Genomic DNA, 22004 nt, shown 5'->3' on the forward strand with positions numbered 1-22004 from the left:
TGAAACAACTTTGATAGATAGAGACTAAAATGGCTTATTGATTTTTTTTTAAGACTGAGGAAAATTACCCAAAATGTGTCATTCTTTAACATTTAAAAATATACTACATAAAAAAATGAACAACTGCAATAAATAAAAGTTTAAAAATAACTGTTTCAGTATGCAAAGAATGAGAAGTGCAGAAACGTGAACATACGAATGCACATTTTCCCCAAAACATAAAATTAATGTAAAAAAATACATACGCTGAACTGTAATTCAAAAGTAGCAACAAAATTGTACTTTAATTGCATCATTTTACATTAATGCAATTTTTTCCTTCTAAAAGATTATTGATACAAAATATCTGAAAATCCATTTTCCATTGTTCTTTTGGGACTGGATGTGACATTCAGGCTGAAGGAATAGACTGAAGACCGAGAACTGGTTCTATTGTGCATAAAACTGTAGGATGTGTCAGGTTCAGCTTATAATGCCAAAAAATCTGGGCTACAGCTCTGGTCAGGCTGAATTCCTAGCTTGAATCTGTGGTGATGTTTGAGCTTCCTCCTGATTCCTGGAGAAAAATAAAAATAAAAAACAAATTAAATTAGAATCTACATTCACTGTTAAACAAGAAACAAATTAATTATGCCTTTCACAAAGGTATGTCTATGATTCATTTGCAACTGTTCTCTCCTTGTTTCAAATACTTATTTAAAACACATGGTACCTGAGTAATAAACTTAAGTAGGAACAAAGGGCATTAACTAGAATATTCTGCACCAGTAAATGTTAGGAAAAAATAGCCTACTATATTTGAAGTGCCATACATACTTACAAAAAGCTTTTTTTTTTATCATTTCTAGGGTGTATTTTTTAAATCACGTTGACAAACTTATTCTACAGTCTTCCTGTCACTGTTACTATGAAAAATATTGCATACTAACACTGGAAATTAATTTACTTTGAAATATGTTTTCCCATCAATTGAAATCAAACACTTAATACTCTTTAAATGTTAGAATGGTAGAAGCCATAGAATACACACTGAATGCATGTTGATAGAGAATAAGATTCATATTTCAATGAGTCAAACAGTTATAAAGTTTAGACCAGTTAAAACTCAACGTGAAATAACTTCCAGCACCAAAACATTGCAAATCCTACTTTGAAAGATTATGGATATTATATCAGCATTCATAAAGATACTCTGTATTCCCTAAAACAGCTATAATAATAAAAAAAATTAATAAAACACAATGGGTACCATTTTTCAGTCTGTCACAAAGGTATTTGCAATGCACTATACAGCTGTGTAAATAATCCACTATTTAATCAGGTCATCAAATAAAAGAAAACTTCACATTCAAAGCATAACTATGGAAAAGACAAAAATAGGATACTGAGAGACTTTTGTGGCATATTCAAGGTTTTAAACACTCTCTCTTTGGCATTAAAGGAAGAGCATACGTACAGAGGTAAACACACACAGCAGCAGAATTGCATTTATACAGAAACACAGATTCCAATACACATGCTCATAGGTTTCCAGAGAGAGGCAGAAGGGTCTGTGTATATTAATATTTCAACAAATCCAGACTCAATCATATGTATAATGGCACAGTCATGACAGATTCCCCTTTCCTCCATTGCTGGAGAAAAATCAATGGTTGCCTCTAACATCTACTTCAGCTGTTCCCTTTGATACAGACTCTTTCCACTTTTGGATTCACCACAAACCCCACTGCAGTCACTGGGAAGAGCTAGGTTATATTAGACCTCCATTAAGAACCTGTACAGTAGCATATGTGGATGAATGCTTCGAGTAAATAGTTAAAATGAGTTAGTGCCTTGAGTTTTCATACACTATGGTGGTGAACAGGATGAGATAACCAAGAGAACTGGCAAGTATGATCTGTAATGCTCTAGTTTTTCACTTCTTCTGTGCTCGATGCTATGCAGAACAGGAATCACAAAAAACCCAAAGCACAAACCAGATCTACTGCATTTGTATCAGCACACCTGAAATCAGATCAGGCACCCACCTATTACACCAATTAACAGTCTTTTATTTACTGTACACATTAATCAGCTAACCACATAGCCAAAATTCTATCTACATGAGTCATTCATTAAAAATTCTATGACAATTACAATTTTTATGACAATGATGAAATATGCAAATAACTTGTAATATTCTAAAAACACATCTGTGTGTAAAAAAAATTAAATCAATAAGGTATAAGCTATAAACAGATTTCACTTTGGATAAGAAATATTTAAGATAAATGTAAACATATGGGTTTGCATGGCTTCCAACATCTTAATTATCACAATGAATAAAAAATCACATCCTACAATTACACCCTCCTACTACTGTTCTTCCATATATAGTGCAGGGTTTTTTTTAAGAACATGGCATCAAGATCCCAGTAAGGAGATAAGAAATCAGATTTCCTTTGAGAGTTGCAAAAAAAATGTATGAAACTTAATGATTGGCAGCAAGTCAATAGACTATGTTACAGTAAAAGCTTCACTGTTGGGGAAAAAAAAACTCTTTTTTAGTTATCCAGATCCTGTGATGTACTTAAAAAGAACCGAATACTATTCATTTAATAGAAGGGAGATAGGATCTAATAGCAATGTGATTGATGTAAAAAAAAAATCTTGCTTGTTACTTGTACAGATTGTTTTAATCCATTATCATTATACATACTCAATAAGAAAATAGGATTATATAGGTTAGAAGAAAAAAAGAGTAAGAACAGTAACACTATTCATTGTTTGAATACCAACCTGTACACACACTGTATAAAGGCAGTTAAAATTCCCCAAGAGACCTCTTTTAACATTATTGTATTTAGACACCTTTCTAAAACATGTATTAAACTGATGAACTTGAATGACTGTGATATGATAATATATCATATAAATATACATTTAGGTAATTTTTAAAAGAGGAATTATGTATCTTAAATAAGGTATCTGTTCAGGTAAATCTTCAGCATAGCACTTTTATTTACCCAATAACCTGTAAATGACTCCATCTAAACTGTTACACTTCATCAGGTAAATAGATATTTAGGGCCCAGTATGTCTAGCCAAAATATGCCTTCGAAGTATTTATGTAATATAGTAATTGGTCGTGTCCTATGGTCATTTTTCAAAGTTTGATAGTCAACTTCATAAAACATGTTTTCCCAAAGACCAAAATATGAAAGGTTCTGTATTATGGGGAATTGTTTTTTAAACTATAGCTAACTTGAGCAATTTTTTTAGTATTAAACATGGAAAAATATTTCTGAAACAATAACTCTCTACACCTTTTCTTCTGCAGCTAGGCTATGATCACATTCAGGATCTAGTTTAGAGGCTATCTTATGACACATGACCTGTTTTACCAAAGCTAAAACTCATTTGCAATGATTTGCTTTAATTATGTGTTGTACTGTGAGGAATAGAAATATATTTATTGCAATGTCAGCCTACTTAAAAGCATTGTGTTGTAATCAAAGACACCCCATTTTGCTTTTAGATTTCATTACCTGTGGAATAACATGCAAAGTTAGAATTAGAACACTGCACCTGTGTTATGACAATGGTGCAAAATACTACTTAAATAAATTCACTGTTAGGAATTTATTGTTTATCTTCAATTGAAGGAGTAAAACCTATAACCTATAACTGTGGCTGAAGCCACAAATCAGTCAGAATCGTTTCAGTCTTCAAGGTCTACACAAAGATAGTTTTATTGGACAATTATTTTCACCATAAAACCATAGTACAATTTTTCAATTGCCCTCTACTAGTTGTATGTTACAAAAGTGACTCTTTCCAATTTTGGGATCTCCCAACCCTAATTGTAGTCACTTCAGATTGCTTTCAAACAGGTTCAAAATAACACAGTCCAAACTTACCTCCAACTTCCCTATGAAGTGTTACATACTGTATTATAAAAACACCATCATAATAAATGTGGTAAGGATTTTGTGTGTTAAGGCTTTTGGGCTGTGAATAAGAAGCTTGCATATATGGCTTTGACTGAAATAAGAAAGTAATAAAACTGCTTGGAATCAGAACAGAAAATGACGGGGTAAGGAATGAAATAAAAGGGCAGAAAGAACAAAACAGAAGTTACAACATAACACAAAGGCTCAGTTCATGGCGCTTCCTATGAGATGCTGCAGGTACAGCAATACATTCAGGGCTATATCTCAAGGTAAATTAAAGCCAATTATTGAACTACAAGGTCAAAGTGTGATCTAAAAATCAGCACATTACATAATACTTAAATGTGTGAGGATGCCTGAAAGAAAAGAGAAGTGCAGAGGGAGATGCAAGCTGTAGCTTTGTCTGAACTCTAGCAAATCCTACAGAGTCTGGAAAGGCTGTGGCACAGTCCATCAAGAGAAGGAAGTAAAGTAAGGTAAGCAGACAAAGCAAATGATGGGGGAAAAGTCAGAAACAGACAATATAGTTCACAGTTGAACTCCAGTCCTGATTCCCCTCGACCCAACCCTAAAACATACACATATGCAGTAATGCCAGTAGAGAGCAAATCAAATGGCCCTAATTTCATTTCAGCTTCTCCCACCTATGCTACCATTGCAGTTTGCCTCATTTCACTGTAGCAACGGCAATTACAGTAAGTGTTAAAGAAATAGCCACTGTCTTTGATGAATGTTTTGGAACACTTAGGTGGAACACCTGTTGCCATAAAGAGAAAGATGCACACTTTCACATCATTCGCAATCTCCTCCTCAGACTTCTCTTTCCAAAACTGAGTGTCCCTGTGACAGACAATGCCAATGGATTCCCAATATGCTGCTTGTTCTTTCTTTCACTGTTAAGAGTTGCTTAAGACAGCTCCAAGAGCTGTTTCTCTCTCAGTAAAATAAATAAAACATCAAACCGATGAAAATGCCAGAAATTATTGCTTAAAAAGGTGCTGCTAGTAGTTGTCAGTGCAATCAAGTGATAGTTAACAAACTTTTTTGAAGCAGGTATGCATGCTGGCCAAAACTGGAAAGTTTGCTTCCCATGTCAATGATTTTGCAATTCTGTATTCTGAGGCAGTAGGACTAAATTGGTGCTCTGACACAAGGTAGGAAAACAGTAACATTCGGTATAAATTTTAATTGTCAGCACTCCTGCCTGGATTCTGCGAACAATTTGCTATCAGAGAATAATTCAATGGGCTGCCAACTCATTACATATTGAGTCAGAAAGGTAGACACACAACACACTTTGGGTGCTGCTAGCCAACAATACTAATGGCTTTTTTCATTATCAAAGAATTCCCTCTTCCACTCTCAGAAGTTTTTAAAGAAACGCATGCGCCTGATATATCTGAAAGTAAGGGGTTTTTTTCCTGCTTTTCTAATGTGTTTAATGCAGTCAGTGAAATCACACTCTAGAGGCTCAATTAAAAGCAATTAAGAGAAAACTTTCATAATATTCTAGGGGTTTTTTTCATAAAAGAAAATCTTGTTGTATTCAAATATATTTAAACCTGGTATGTCTAAAGAATGCTTCAAATTGAATGGATTATCACATCAGATAAAATACCTTACTTTCAAGATTTTGTTGGCTTAAAGACAAACGGTGGTTTTGCATTGCTAATTTTGGTACTTTCTAAAAATTCTGGCCAAAATCCACCACACAGCCTATATAGTTAGTTTCTCTTCCAGATGCTTCATTGGAATATACATGGAACTCTCCAATTTTCAGGTCAAATTCTCTGCACTGCATTACTAACAAAAAACCCACAAACAAACAAACAAACAAGCATTAGGCAAACTGTACAATGCACTGGTTTTGTGATGAAATGGTCTTACTAAATTGCTGTGACACATCTCCATGTTTTGCATCAGTGTGTAAGATTGATGCTATCTGTAAATGATGTTCCTCTTGTTTCCAAAAAACCCTTTCCTGTTATGGGAGTTTTCCCACATCTTTTCATTGCCATTTCTCTGCCTCATGTTTCCCCCTCAGCTCTTCACTTCTTTCTAGCAAGAAGAGGAGAGGGAGACTGCAACTGGAGACTGAAATACTCATGGGACCATGCTGAGGCACAAACAGCTCGTTGATAAGTCCTCCCCATTTTGTCTTTTCTTCTGCTGGTGCTAGTGGGTAAGGAGTCACTGTCCAACTAGTTAAAGTGTCAAACTTCATATACTCTTGAGAAATGTATTCAGTCGTCAGCTGAATTCCTAGACAGTGTGACCGTCTGACGTAAGCCTTCAAAGTTCCGTCTGAGTTGCATGTATAGTGCCACTCTAGCATAAAAAGGAAAAAAGTGTATTTACATTCATTTTGCCAAACATTAGCATCTTCTGTCCAATCATTTGAATGCAGAAATGCTAGGAGAAAACAGCTTAGAGAACAAGGGTTGACACATACAGTGTGAAATCTTAAGGTGCTTGAATGCAATGAGGGAGAAAGTGAGACAGAACCACATTTCATCTCCTTAACTGTGCTATAGTCCACATGAACTTTGTGACAGGTCTCTGTCTCTCAGCCACACTTCACTAGGTTCTGCTGACATTCAGCTGTCAGACAGCAACCCTTTACCATGCCCCTAACATGCTCTACAGCTTCACCCAATTAACTCGCTTTCACTTGACATTGCAGCAAAAAGCTTCATAATAGGTGGTCAAGGTGCATGGTGTCTGCTTGCCCTCTAACTGCTCACGCACAGCAAAATGCTCAGCTACCTTCCTTTTTGTCTGCTTGCTCTAAGCTGATTCAACTACAATTTAGGCACTCTGCTGCTAAACAGGACAAGGACAGCAGACCTTTGCCAGTGGTGCATGAAGCTATCTTTTACAAGATAGCTAATTTTAATGAAGAATTCCAGAGCTAATAATTGTAAAGATTTTGGGGGGAAAAAAAAAAAAAGAAAAAAAGAGAAAAAGAAAAAGAAAAAAGAAAGAAAAAGAAAAAGGAAAAGAAAAAGGAAAAGAAAAAAGAAAAAGAAAAAGAAAAAGAAAAAGAAAAAGAAAAAGAAAAAGAAAAAGAAAAAGAAAAAGAAAAAGAAAAAGAAAAAGAAAAAGAAAAAGAAAAAGAAAAAGAAAAAGAAAAAGAAAAAGAAAAAGAAAAAGAAAAAGAAAGAAAAAGAGAAAGAAAAAGAGAAAGAAAAAGAGAAAGAAAAAGAAAAAGAAAAAGAAAAAGAAAAAGAAAAAGAAAAAGAAAAAGAAAAAGAAAAAGAAAAAGAAAAAGAAAAAGAAAAAGAAAAAGAAAAAGAAAAAGAAAAAGAAAAAGAAAAAGAAAAAGAAAAAGAAAAAGAAAAAGGAAAAGAAAAAGAAAAAGAAAAAAGAAAAAGGAAAAGAAAAGGAAACTGCATTGATTCGGGAAAATATTTCAGTGGCTTTATAATTAATAAATATATACTGTATCAGCAATATGGATACAAGGGAGAAAGACATAAAAAATAATTGTTTTGAATAGTAACATTTAACAACATAAAGGAGAAAAGTCAAGGAACAATGGAAGTGTGTTTATGATTGAGCTTTTTTGCATTAAAAAATCTTTGGGCATTCAAAAGATGAACTTTTTCTAAGTATTTCTGCCAAATAAGCAATATTTTTGAGGAACAGTATTCAGAAATATAAACCTATGTAGCTAACAAAACAAACAAGTACTAAAATGGAAATCAACACTTCATGATTTTCCTGATAGCTTAAAAACAAAAAACCCTTTAAATGAGTTGAAAGTTATTTGGGTCCACTTGGTTGTGAGAATATAATCTGGTGTTGTCCATAAAGAATAAGAAGGAGTATACTGGTGTCTTTAATTCACAGCCTTTAGCATCCCCTAACAAATATCAGTTTGATGTTAGGTCTTAGGAGTCAACAGAATTGGGTTCATAAAGTGGACGCCAGACATGGTTCTTAAAACCTATCTGCACCTATTTGAAAAATAGACTGAATGTAATCTTATCCAAGATGCAGACAAACACTTGCATGCTGAGGAAGAACATCTACATTTGCATTATGCTACAGGCAAATCTAAATCTCAGTTCATCTAAATAACTGTATTAAACTGAGTGGCCTCTTAAAAAGGTTCTACAATGATAGAGAAAAAATGACTGATTTATACCACATGCTTAGAAGTGAACTATTAATACTGACAACTTCATTTTCTTAAAATGAATGTTTACTATTACAGTCATCAATGCATTAGAAGGACAAGTGGTTCCACCCTCTTAGCACTGGCCAATGCAGTTCTGGATTGTCCACTGAAGATGTTTAGCTTGCCACCTCCCATCCAAAATCCTGATAAGGAAGAACTTCATGCCATTCCCTCATAAACTAGCACAGAGAAAGACCCACGGGAGAAGAGGTACATTCAGCTCCCTGTAGGTTTGGGATACTTTTGATACTTCTGTTGTCTTATCCAAACTGTAAAGTAAAACTTAGTTGAAGTAACTTCAGGAGGGAAATCAGTTCTCCTGCAACTTGCACGCAATATCCGAAACAGTATAAATTCACTAGAGTTCAAAAGGGTAATTTTACAACACTAAGTAATGCTCAGGGGAAATGGCTGGCTTTCCAGCAGTATTGCTTATAAAATAGCAGTTGATATCTGAATTGCCTAAAAAAAGTATTTAAGACTCATTTTCAGTTGATGTCTAACTTGTAGGTCTTTTGTAAATCCAACACTAACTGGGCAAGGAATCAAGCTTATCAGTTATAAACAACTTGAGTGTGGGTGAGCTAGGTTTACTGTCTCTATTGGTTTTGGCTGAATTTATATATACGGTTATACTTCAGAACAAAATTAAATACAAAAAAACTAGTAATTACTTCAACAGAATTTTTATACTTATTATATCCCAAACCTTAATTAGCCTCTGAGAACTGAACTTAGCTCAAGTACTACATCATCACTTTCTGTGAGGCTGAAAATGCAGTTCAAGTTAGTCAACTGGGCAAATGGAACTACTATTTCCTTTATATCAATCATATTTTATGTGAATCAACATTTTAAAAAATGCTAATGGCATTTCATCCTTTCATATATAGATGCCAAATGTCTGTTATGAAAGCACAGATTAGTTAAATTTTTAAAAAGTTTAAAAAAAACACAGAACCCAACTTTATTACATGTAATACTATAAGCTTTCACCATGGCATGTGAAAATTTTATCAGAAAAGTCATGAAGAAAATTGAAGAAGTTCTTCACAGAATACTTGGAGAAAGGTTTCTTAAATTTTTTTGTTAAACAAGAAAGCTCTAAGACAACTGAAAAATTGTTTTACACAGGGATGTTTCAGGTTTTCCTTGTATATTCCAGAATTATACCTTAATTCATTTACTCAAATGTTCTGATTACACTATATTCTTATGATAAGTGTAGTAAACTTGTAAAGTGATTTATTAAAAATTCATAAAATAGTAGGATGTTTAGACACAGTAAAAGAAAAACATGTGACTTTAAATGTCAGAAAGCTTTGCAAAGTCCTGGTTAGGTTGTAACATGCTCAGGCTTCCAAAAGAGTGACTGGAACCTTTGAAAGAAACTTGATGTCACACCCAGTCTGAAAGCATAACAAGTCTCTAACCAGAACTGTTAAACCACCACACAAGCTGACCCTTTTGTGATCAAATGAGGTCCTTGATCCACTACAAAACCTGAAAACTTAGTGAATTATTTCACAGTTGTGGCTCTGGCCTTCAACATCTCTCTCTGTCAAAGTGCGCACAACACCTAGAAAGGCCAAAAGGGTTTCAAAATATTGGTGAACACACAAATTTAAGAGAGGCAGTTACTCCGGTGTCAACCTTACAGTGACATTTACTGAGTCAACTCTGAGTCTATGGGCCAATATCAGTTGGGGCCAGATCCAAAAGTGTGATCCCCTAAATAAATGTGGCTTTGAAGACCTCCCTCTGCAAAAAGATCCCATCTTACACCATCTGAAAAGGATGAATTGAATCATTTCATCATCATAAGGTCACTTTGCTTTCCTAATATCACATGTGCCAAGAAAACTCTGCTGGTGATTAAGCACACTGCATGTTAAATGTACTCTACCTTCCAATGAAAAAAGGCACCAATTGATAGCTTAACAAAAAAAGGGTCCTCCCTGTCTAAAAAGTTAGCATTTCTGAAACAAGTCAACAAAAATCCAAGTTCTTCTAAAAAGAGAAAGGAAAACACATTTGTTTCTAAGTCCCTTTAACTGAACCATTATGCAAAACGAAGAACACAAAATTATTTAAAAAATCAAGATCATTATAATGATAACATCCATTTAGATGACATTTAAGCTCTTTATACTGTGCATTCATTTACGATTTTACAAATATATTTAAGTGATAGTTTTTCCAACAGGCCAAACTGCTTCAGGGAGGATAAAAGAGGTCCTTAGTATGTTCAGCTGGAAAAATTATGCCTTCAATATAAAGTAGGTTTCACAGATTTACATGAAAAGTTTTTATATGTCATTCAAAAAACCACAAGACTTAATAAAGAAATAAATAAATGTCTGGTAAATACTAAGCAATGTAAGTTAAATACACAAAACCCAATCAAAATGAACATTAAGATGTAACTTGCTGATGCCTTTAAGTCATGTCAACATTACTGGAATAAAATTATGAGTTAAGAACAGTATTATTCTTCATATGCCAAATCTGAATTTTTATATCTGACATATTAGGAAGTCATACTACCTTATATATTTTAAAAGATCTTTTTTTTTTTTTTAATTTCTTACATTGACTTTTATGCTTAAAATACAAAGTGCAAGCAACTAGGCAGTGGAAGTAGGTAAACACATGTATTTCTACAAAACCACATATCTCTACTGAAAAAATGTCACAGAAAGGAACGCAAAGGTTTGTTCTTTTTCTTTCCTGCTTGAAAAGGATGCGAGCAATTACAGGAGAAAACACAGAAAAAAAGCATGAGCAACTCAACATAAAAACAATCTGATTTTATGATTCCAGAAAAGTACAAAGTTAAGGAGACTGCCATGGTTTACAGCTACCCTTCTTTATTGCTCTCATTATCTCCCTTTTGCCTGTCGAGGATCCATTCTCCCTCTGCTTGGACTAGTAAGGTAAGGTCTGACAGCTGAGAAATCCACTGTGAGAAGAGGGTGAAGATGACACCCAGGCTTCCAGCCAGCCAGCACACCAGAAGCAGAGACTAAGAGGAGATACAGCATCAGAGATGGTCTCCTGTGGAAGAAAGTTTGCCCACTAGCTGGCTCAGAATTCTCTCGTGATGAGGCATCAATCATCTCCCTGCCATCCAGGAGGAAACATAAACCTCAAAACATGAGGTTTTGTACATCTTTTGAGAGGAATACTTACTTTCCCATTATTTCAAATGCAATTTTATGTTTAAACAGATTACCTAGGTCCAATCCAGACAAATGTTGGCACAATTTTTTTATTTTTTTTTTTAGCTGGTGCATGTAGCTTTATACCTGCTACATTATAAGTGGGGCCATGCTGCACATACATGAATTTCTAAGGCTGGCTGGCTGGCTTAGAAAGAGGCAGACTCCTGGAAAAACTGCCCTGTGTCTTATTCTCTTGACTTCTTTCCTTGCAAACTGGGGAGTGATCTATTGGTACAAAGTAAGGAAGAAACACCACAATTTAAAACAAAAATCCTTCCACCTGTCATCCTGATGAATTGAACTGCAACTCACAGGTTAAATCTACACATCTTACACTATTTATCAAAGTTAATGCCTGATGATCAGCACTGAATTTTCTCCTTATAAACCACAATTTACATACCTAGCTTAAAAAACAAACCCAAAGAGATGTCAAAATAAGGAAAAAATTCCTCCCAGCAGTATACCTTAGAGGTTCTAAATTTAAAATGACAACAAAATACCAGGAAGGTGTGAATCTGGATTGCATGGATTCATTTGCCATTGAACTATTTGAGCTAGACTCATTCAGGCACAGCTATGCTTTAATCCCCTCCAAAAACTTCTCAGCAAATTCATAGTCTCAGAACAAACAGACATTCCCTTTATGTTCAACCCCCAGTTTAGCAGGGAATAATAGAAGCTTCCCAGCTCTCTTTCTTACAATAACTTCTTCAAAAGGGAAGAGGAAGCACCTTCTGGCCTGAGTAAAAGTCCTTGAGCTTGGAAAGAAGTGAATTTGTCTGCCTTTGTAGAGAATATTCCTTTTCTTCTATAAAGGCAGTAATATTGTGTTCTTGGCTCTGTTCTTTTGTAAAAACTTTTTCCCAGGGTTAAATGTCCTGGTCTATAATATCCAGTTCTCAAATAACAGCCTGTCTAGCACGCCCAATACTTTTGTTTCCACTGCAATGTTAGCAGTCCATGTAACCATATACAAAAATTTCTTTTAATCTGATGTGCTGAAATGTTATTTACAGAGGTGTGGGAAGAAGGCAAAAGCAAGAGGAGTATGTAGAAAACAGGAAGCAAACACTGGCATCTGGTGAATAAAATTCACTGCATATTACCAATAAACCACATTTTGAAAGACCAGTGCAGACGCCTAATAAGAAACTGGCATCACATGGCTGTCTCCCAATTCACAGCTGCCCTCCACAGCAACCAGGGTCTTTCTGAAACATTTGGTTTCAGGAAACCCCATAAACCATTTTGCAAAGCAAATAAAAGCCCAGGTTGTTCCAGTATACAACCTTCAAAAACAGAACAAAACGCAGCATAGGCATTCCCTTCCTTTTTCTTTGCTAATCTGATGCAGGCAGAGAATGAAAGCATGATGATTTTCTACAAAGCAAAGCCGAACCTATACTTTAGATTTGCATCTCTATCAAAATCTTTAGTTTCTCTAAATCAATTTCAGTTTAGCTGTTCCAGGAGATACAATTCTTGCACTGGCCTGAGCATTTAGGACAAGAGATTAATACAGCTTCAGCTTCCAGGTGTCTTCTTTTCAGTCCTGGGAACTAAGGACCCTTGTTTGTGAGCTTGTAGTTCCAGTGCCTCACTAGAAACACATTTCTCATCCGTAGAAACACAAACCATGAAGGCAAAAAAGGAAAGCAGATTAGCTTCCTGAAAACATGACTCTCCTTTTTTGCTACTCAGCCAATACCTTGGAAGATTCGTTTGGTGCTTAACATCGGAACAAACCTGCGGTCATTTAGTAACTTCATGGTTGCCATTAAACCAAACAGCATGGGCATTCGGAATTTCATGGCAACAGTGAAGTGAAAATGTAAATCTTGGTTTTCCAAAGCAGAAGCCTCTGCCGAGAGCTAACACCCACACACATTCATTCACATTCCTTAGCCGATTTTTCTCATTAAGGAGACCTTTAGAAAGAGAAAGCAAAGCAAAAGAAAACAAGCCCTCCCTTAAACCTCTTTCTTAAGCACTTGAAAGCAAAACACTACAAGTGGAAATGTAATGTTAGATGCAGCTCACTCATCTCCAGTGTTTACAGCAACTTTGCAACTACACTGAAAAGCTGAAGTATTGGAAACCACCTAATTACCTAAACATTTACCTCTCTGCAGGTGTAAATACATGGGCCTAATAAGCCTTCCCACTGTGAAAGCAGTTACTTAAATTATATTAAAATATTAAAAACTATTTAATGAGCTTTTTCCCCTAAAGAAAATTGAGTGTGTGCCTTAACCTGCTTCAGGCAAAGGAAGTTTCAAACATATTGGTTTTGAAACTAGCCATTATTTCCCATGTTGCAAAAATGGCAATTTTATTTCCCAACAGCAAATGAAACTGTCAGGAAAATTTAGATGCAATAAAATTGGGTGGTTAAAGCAACATGCAGGATTTGGAATAAAACTGAATTAAAGGAATTAAAATTAAGCATTATGTCAGTCAAACTTTATAAAAATTATTTGAAACAGCAGGAGTAGGTGTGTGTTGTCTTGGGCCTTTTTTTTTTTTTTTTTCAGAAGTTAGGTTTTGGACTTGCTGAAGTCCACCCATAACTACCCACTTTATATCCATCAACAGTGTCACATTTGAAATTTGCGCAATGAAAAATATTTTGCATAAAATGTGTTGCTTCTGGCAACATTTCTGCCTAAATAAAAAGTTGTCAGGCAGTGTGTGACTTTAGTGGTACGGAGTTTTTAAATGGTGGCTTCAGTCCAAGGCTAGCTAATAACGGCTGACATGCACTGGAATCTTGAGGCCTAAATCAACATTGTTTTCACAGCTGTAATTAAGCCACCTAATCAGAAGCACATTTTGACGGGACAGTTTCTGGAAGCCAGACATTACAATTTCTTATGCCTGGAGCGCAGTGGCTCATGAGAGGTCCTCATTTAATTTCAGGGGGGTTTTTTCTTAAAAAAAAAAAAAAAAAAAAGGCTGTAAAATGAAAAAACTATAAAAAAGCAGTGTAGGGCTGTTGAAATGAAGCAGGCCTATGTGTTCATGCCTTGACCAACCCTGCATCCCACCCTCCTTCGGCTCTCTGCCGAGTCCCCAGCTCTCAAGTGGCAGCTGCACACAGTGAGATTAAGGGCTTCAGCCAAAGTCAACAGATGAGCTGGTCTGAACTGGCTCTCTGTGTGTTCTGATTGTAAATTGTGCTGGTGATGATTAGAGAACTCTAACACAGGATGTCGACTCTTAAAACTGTCCAGAGAAAATAATTCTTATTTTTTTTAAGTTCAGGAAATTTTCTTAAACTTCTTTTGTGGCTTGGTACATAGTGTTGTGTCTGTAACTTTCAGATGATTCAAACACGAATTTACGCAAATTAAGTAACTCTGTTATTTAAAAACACACTGTTACTTGCTCACAGCAAGGTCTTTCATCTGAGGAAGTTTAGGCTTAAGTGTTGCTGCTGAACGTAATTCTCTGTCTAGTACACTCCAGCAGTTGTGTGCTTCCACCACCAGACAATGGAAGACACCTCTAGAACTCAGACTATCAACTATTTCTGCTGTGTGACTATCATTTTAGGACACTGTAATACCTGAAATGGCTAAACTGTTTAGCTCTTTCTCTGGAGCACAGCTACATTAGTAACTTGAACGTAAACTTTCAACCCCAGAGGCCATTGTAAAACTATCAATATGAAGGCACCAGTCACTGGGGTCTGATTACACTTAGTTCTGCATTTTAATTACATATGGATTCTATTAACTAAACCTTTTGCCATATAGGCAACACTTTAATCAAATTAGTATAATTTTCAAATATGTTACAACAGTCTGACAAGTTAAAAGTTCACATACTTAGAATACTGAGCATTGAAAAAAATTTGCATAGAAAAGCAACTATTGTTTATGAAATAGCAAATGTGTTGTTGGACTACTGTAACTGTTTTTGAACACTTTGCCATAAATTATATAATGTGACATATTTCTTTTTTTTTTTTTTAATTGGTACTACATAATAAGCAAAGAATTTAAACTACATGATTTATACTGTTTGGTTACAGCTATTAGTTGTATAAACAATACCACCAGACAAGGTGAGCATTTGCACTAGGATATCTGCATTCCTTGGCTATGCAGTAAGGTGGGTAAGTAATGGCCAACTGCTTAAAATCAGGTAAGAATAGCAAATGTTTCAGTAAAAAAAAACTTCTGGAAGATATTAGCGGTTTGTGGACAGCCTGATATTATGGATTGGATAAGTCAGCCTGGATTCAGCCTAATACAGACTTCAAACTTAGTAAATATTACAAAAAAAGTTTTATATTTTTGCCTGTACTACTGCTTCCACTCTCATGGACAGTGTCATTTTAATAGTTGGGAAATTATCCTTGTGAATCTGTCAGATTTTTTTTTTTTTTACTTACTATCACCTTAAGAACATTCATATGTTCCACAGCAAATAAGCCATACAGTGGTAATTAACAATACTGAGAAAAAGTTACAATTACTCAAGGTCTGTATCTAACTGGATCTCATCCTAGCCTATTTCCAGGAAAACAACACAAGAGAGAGAGTACCAATAAGTATAACAAGTCTGTATATTTTTTGCAAGGCAAATTAAGAGCTAGGCTCTCCAAATCTTTCACAAAAAACAGTTTAATTCCAAATCTTTTTTAAAATACCTTTTTATTTCAACTGTGCATCAGACTAGGATGAAGTAGTGGAAAAGCTAAGCAGAGTGTTCATCCAGGACCTATCTGCTTCTTGCAACATCTGGGAAGCATTCCCCCAGCTACATCAGTCATTCCATGCCCTAACACATGAGACATGGCTCCAGCCCATGGAAGACACTCTCTGACATTTAACACGACACCAGCAGAGCACCTTTCTCCTCTGCAGCAAGTGAAAAGTCAAATAGGTGTATTTCTCTTTCTCTCCAGTTCCATCCTTGTAAGTCTAGATGTAAGACATTGACTACCTGTTACATGCAGATCTCAGCCTTGAAACACAGATTTAACTGCTGACAAGGAAACAAAGGGTATGGAGGAAAGACATGTAAAAACCACTGCCCGGACCAGCTTGGTTAAGTAGGAAGTGGTGTAGCTAACCAGCAGGTTTGTGTTTTAAGCCTCCCCATGAATAGCATTCATGTAGATCATGCAAACTGAGAGGTGACTGCTCTGAGTAGAAGGAAAAATGTAAATTTTGCTTAATTCAGGCTTCAGCAAAAATATATGAGAGCATAAGTCAATTACAGACTTTTTACATGTGTTAAACTTGGATTTTTCATGAAAATGCCTAATGGTATCGCTTTCAGTACTTAAAATGATACCACTAGTCATTTTCAGACAAAGGATGGATACAGCCACAACTGGTAGGGAAAGCAAAAGTAAGGGTGATGCAAAGCACTGTAAGGGTGATGATTTTATTTTCAACCCCAGTTTAAAGAAGCATCCAAGTTGTTGAAAACAAGTTGTTTTCATGGTTAGTTAGAGAACTCTGTTCTTCTTAAAGTCATTCATACCTCTCACCTGTCTGAAACTCAACTTCTTTCAGTTAGTTACCATTTTGGCTGCCCAAATTTCAATTTCTTCAGCCAATCTCAGGGCTGAAAGCTACAAAAACACTTTCTAGAGAAATTTCATGATTGTGTCAGTTCCTCATATGTGTCAGGTCACACTAGAAAATGCAGTGTCACTGTTCCCTACAACGCTGTGCTTGCAGCAACAAACTTCTTGGCAGTACAGAGAACATGAATCCAGGTGCTTACTGTGATTAATAATATGCCACATGTTGCCACACAGTACCTACAAAGTAATTGCTTATTATTATAGTACTGCAAAGTAAAGCACTTACAAGCTCCCAGTTCAAAGCTGTAGCTCTGAATGAAAGTGCTAGTAATAAACTACTGTATCCAAGAAACTAAAATGGATAAAGCAGCAGAATCCAGTACTGTAAAAGTGTTCTTTTAATAGGAAACCTTGAAGCACAGTCCAATTTGTAATGTTTATATTACCAGATGCTGCTGAACAAGAAACAGGCAGGAAAAAAGAAATACCAGAACCTTTTTGCTTATCTTCTCTACATACATACAGATCAGGTGTACAGTTAGTTACTACCAGTGAAATAATGCCAAGGCAGAGAGGTGTAAAGGGAAACAAAACAGTTTCTTAAATTTCATGGAGAAAATGGCCTTGTCAGTTCAGTACTGAGTTCAGTGCTCAGTGATGTAATTCTCCACCTTACTTCATGCTACAGGTAGACAGCTGGCTTCTCTGTTCCTCCTCTGGCAACCTACATCCTTACAGTGAAGACTACACGTGGCCATATCAATGACATCTCAGCTGAACTATTATTATTAGCTCTATTAATTATTACAGATATGACCCTTAATGTGGGGGTGAAGCAAGTTATGGACAACAGAAGTGTGACTGTGGTAGCTGCACTTCATAGCAAGTAAATTTTAAAAAACAAGAAAATCCACAGAAATGAAACTGTTATGATTTCAAAGAAAGACTATTACAAAATGTTAATTGTTTAGAAATGTAAGGGAAATTTCAGACACATTTGGTGAAGAAAAATAACCACAACATGAGACATTTAAAAAAAAAACAAATAACCAGAAAAAAGAAAAAGGAATAGGGAACCATAGATTAAAAAGGTTTGGGTAGAAAACAAGCTGTATTTCAGCTATACTGGATTTTAAAGTGTTGCACAGAATGATGAAAAAAGACACAGGGTCTTTCTCTGCACAGAGTAAGAAACATCAGATGACAATGACAGGTTGCTGGATACTACCAAAGAGTACAAAGACATTTTGCTATTGACTCCCTTTCATCCCAGATAATAATTCTCTTTTCTGTAAGTAGTGTTTCCAGCATTCATTTCACCTGTGTCCATCATGACAATATCCCTTCCTGCTCCTCTCTGTTGGCATTAGCATAAGAGCACATAGCAGTCACTGAATCCAAACACTATTGACCAGAGAGTGGTTGGACTAGAAGCAGACTGGAAGATGGAGACACTAACTCACAGTCTTAGATAAAAGATGAGAAGTCAGAATCACTGGTGCTTTTTTATAGCAACAGTCTTGCTTTTGCAATTATCAGCAAAGCCCAAAGCAATAGAAGATGAAAACAGTGGTGTGTATAGAAAGAAAAGTGACACAGTTTGCAAATTTCTGTACAAGAGGTCAATTAGGAAAGCAGAATCTTCTGAACATGCTAAAGATCAATACTGATGAATGGCCCAAACTTCCATGCAATGCTCAGTTCAGAAGGCAAGAAACTTAAGTAACATAAAGAGAGCCACAACATAGTGAGATAAATCCCAGTCTTATAAGGTAAGAGTCTATGCATGGCATAAACCTGAAATACTTTCCAAAAAAGTGAGTTTCAGCACTAAGCAACTGGTTACTCTTATAGGAACACAAGCATACATCATACAGATACCTGCAATTAATGCAATCCAGGTGTTGGACACCTTCTCTGCATGAGAAATTTTCCCTGCAAAGTTACTAAAACTGGACATATGATTAAACATAGTGCACTGAAACCAAGAAAATGTGAACAGTTCTGAAAAAAAATAAATGCTCAAGATAAGTCATTACTCCCTGTCATTTCATCTAAACAAGCAAAAAAAATTTTTAATACAGAAAGAAATGTAGTGCAAAACTTTCTCCTCAAAATCAGAATAGAACAGTACTGGATGAAATTTTTAATACAGGTGACTCTAGAAAGATGTGATGCATTCAGTGAATAAAAGTCATGCTTGATGTACCTTTTGCAAATACTAATGATAAGCTCTACAGAAAACCCAAATACTACAAAATATCCCATAAACACTAATACTTTTTTAATAGAAACTTGAAAATCTACCATTCTGAACTTTCTGCCTTTACATTAAAATTTTAAAACACTTTCTATTAGTGCTTATGCTTAGTTTCAGATGAAACTATCTAAAGGAAGAGCTACTCCCCAGAGGTTTGTTCAGAAGGTCCAGCAGACCCTGTTGGGCTACACTACTATGCAAAAAGTATTATCTTAGTACATTGATACTGTAGGCAAGACACAAATTACTTTAAAAGCACTGCATTTAATTACAGGAATTGGAGAGCTGGGGCATCAAGTTGTTTCTTTTTACTGTAACAACCAAGCCACTACATAGCCCTTCAGAGACAGGACTAGCATAATCTTAGCTAGGAGCTCTCAACCCATATGAAAGCAAATCTTCCTACAGCAAGTTTGTCAGGCTTCCCAATCCTTGATTTAAACAACAAAAACAATCATTAACAGACAAAGAAGCAACCCAGTTAGCAATGGGCACAGGCTCAGCAGTGCACTTATAAACCTAGGAGACAAGATAAAGAAAGACTGGTTGGAGGAGAAAATAAGCTATTTCAGTGAAGCAATTTAATTTAGTTTTTTAGAAAGGTTGTGCAGCCACAAATAAACATAGCTTTCATCCAACAATTATCATCTCGTGATTTGAAAACTGAAATTCAGTACTGATTAATATACTTTCTATTTGTGCTAATTTCCTACTGTGCTGATCCAATTTAGAAATGAGAAATTAATGTAACTCTGTTGTAAACAAACAAAGCAACAGCCATAGCCTTTGAATATACACTTAGCAATGTGTTTTTGTCATTTGCATTTGTGATGGCTCACTTCTAACAGACCTTCTGTTTCAAAAAGAAAGACAATTATCATTTTCTTTATGGTCCTTTGCTTCACAAGAATAAAAGAAAAGAGGAAAGAGAGGAGAGGAGAGAAAAAAAGAAATAAACCCCAAAGCTTTCTCTTTACATCAAGTGAATGCAAGCTGTACAGCTTACTGAGTCCCATTCTAGATGTATTTGGCTACATATTTATGGCAGCTTATGTGTCTGCCTCTTGCTTGTATGACACAAATACATCAGCATTTAGTAATCCCCCTAGAGAGAGATCTCAGATCTGAAGTATTACCTTATTAGACTTAAACCAGTCCATGTATCTTTGGGGGAAACAGCATTTTAGACAATAAATTATTTCTGAAATTGGATTTTAACCTTGCAACTTCAGTTAGAAATATTATTTATATCCACGATTACCTAAAAAAATGTTTCCTGATAAATATTTTGCTTATATGCACAGTTAATAACATTCAGTTTTAATGTGGTGCTGTATCTTTACATAGTTATATTTTTCAGGTCCAAAATTCAACCATTTAGTGTACCATCAAAACCAAAGATACCATGGTGTATACTTTTACACTGGCAGCAGCAATAACAGGCCCTTGTAGAAGGTACAGCAGTGAAATTAATCCTTTTACCTCCACTTTCTTCTAAAAGTCTCAGAAGGTTTTTGTTGGTACTAGTTTTATTGCTAAATACTATTGTGTTTCCCTACTGAAACTAGACCACATAAAGGGATATACTGGCTAGGAAAGCACATACAAATGACTGAAGTTACTGGAAAAGCAGACTTACCAATTGTAAGCCCTGACTTTCATGAAGACAAGCTGCCTGGAGCTTGGACTTCAGGGCCGCATTGTGAAGCTGATGAGATGCTGTTTTTCTCACTAACATGTCAATTCTGGAACTTGCAAGTTGGTAGACATCCATAAAACTTTTAATCATGGCCTTTAAAAAGTAAAATAAATCATCTGTGTCAGGAAGGCTATACTTAAATGTCAAATAGCATACATCCAAATTCATTACAGAGGTTCTAACTTCTATTAATCAGCAAAATCAAACAAAGGTTGGAAGCCAATCAAATTTCAGTCTCACAACTTAAACATCAGAAAGGTCTAACATGGGATTTTGTATTAGTTCTAAAATCTTAAATGTTAATAACATTGAAAAAAAATTACTGTGCACCCTAATTAGAACATGTTTTGATGAGACGCTTTTAAACATGCAATACTGCATTTAGCAGCTGATACCATTTTTCATTGTATTTAAATGGAAGACGTAGTGCCATGTCAATTTCTGTTTACAAGGAATCACTACACAGTTTTAGGTAAATGCTCATATTTCCACAATGAGTTGAGTTACTAATTTTCCCATTCCATGTTTAAAAAAATAATAATAATTTGGCTGAAACAAAAGAAATACAGCAAACCTAGACCTCTGAAAGTAAATAATCTGATTACAATATAGGTGGGAAAATATAATTGTTTTCATGTGTACACTAGAAGAATGTCCTTACTGTGTAATATTGATCAGACTGAATCAAGTTAGCAGCACAGGAGAGTACAAATGATTTGGTAGTACTGGTAACTTTCTACCTGAAATAGTGCAACTCTGTTGAGACTACTGGTCTTCTATACAGCTGGTTAATCACATTTTATAAGCTATAGTTTTCCCTTCTGAAATGACCTGCAGTGAGTTTTTACTGTAAGAACATATTACAGACAATATGAAATTGCCCTTCTCAATGTTAGTCTGTGGTAGAGGCAAAAATAAACTTAGTACCACACACAGCCATTAACAAAGATTTTCACTGTCTTCCTTTCTTTGTTCCTAAACACACTTCTGCTTTCAGAATTAAAGTTAACATAGCTGAGATCAAGCCAGTTCTATCATCAAATGTAGAAAACAGCAGTGGCAAATACCACTATATCTCTTGCCATGAGAAAAAAAAAAGCAAAATGTTTCATATAGTGTAGTGCTAGCACTAGAAGTGTATTCACACAGCTCTGTAAG

At 35.4% G+C, this 22004-nt stretch overlaps 1 protein-coding gene across 2 annotated transcripts in view; it reads right to left on the reverse strand.

The window, feature by feature from the left end:
- Window positions 1-252: 252 nt before the first annotated feature.
- The window catches only part of CCDC171 (coiled-coil domain containing 171), a 152383-nt gene continuing 130631 nt past the window's right edge, over window positions 253-22004 (reverse strand). The window contains exons 24-25 of one of the 2 annotated variants that reach the window (XM_071730214.1): window positions 20787-20939; window positions 253-556 (exon numbers count right to left, since the gene is read on the reverse strand). In XM_071730214.1, the coding sequence (XP_071586315.1) occupies window positions 515-556; window positions 20787-20939 (195 nt within the window). In that variant the 3' untranslated portion in view covers window positions 253-514. The remainder of the gene's footprint in view (window positions 557-20786; window positions 20940-22004) is intronic. The other variant, XM_071730215.1, reaches the window with a different exon arrangement.

This window comes from Heliangelus exortis, chromosome Z, assembly GCF_036169615.1.
Source record: "Heliangelus exortis chromosome Z, bHelExo1.hap1, whole genome shotgun sequence".
Lineage (NCBI taxonomy): Eukaryota > Metazoa > Chordata > Aves > Apodiformes > Trochilidae > Heliangelus > Heliangelus exortis.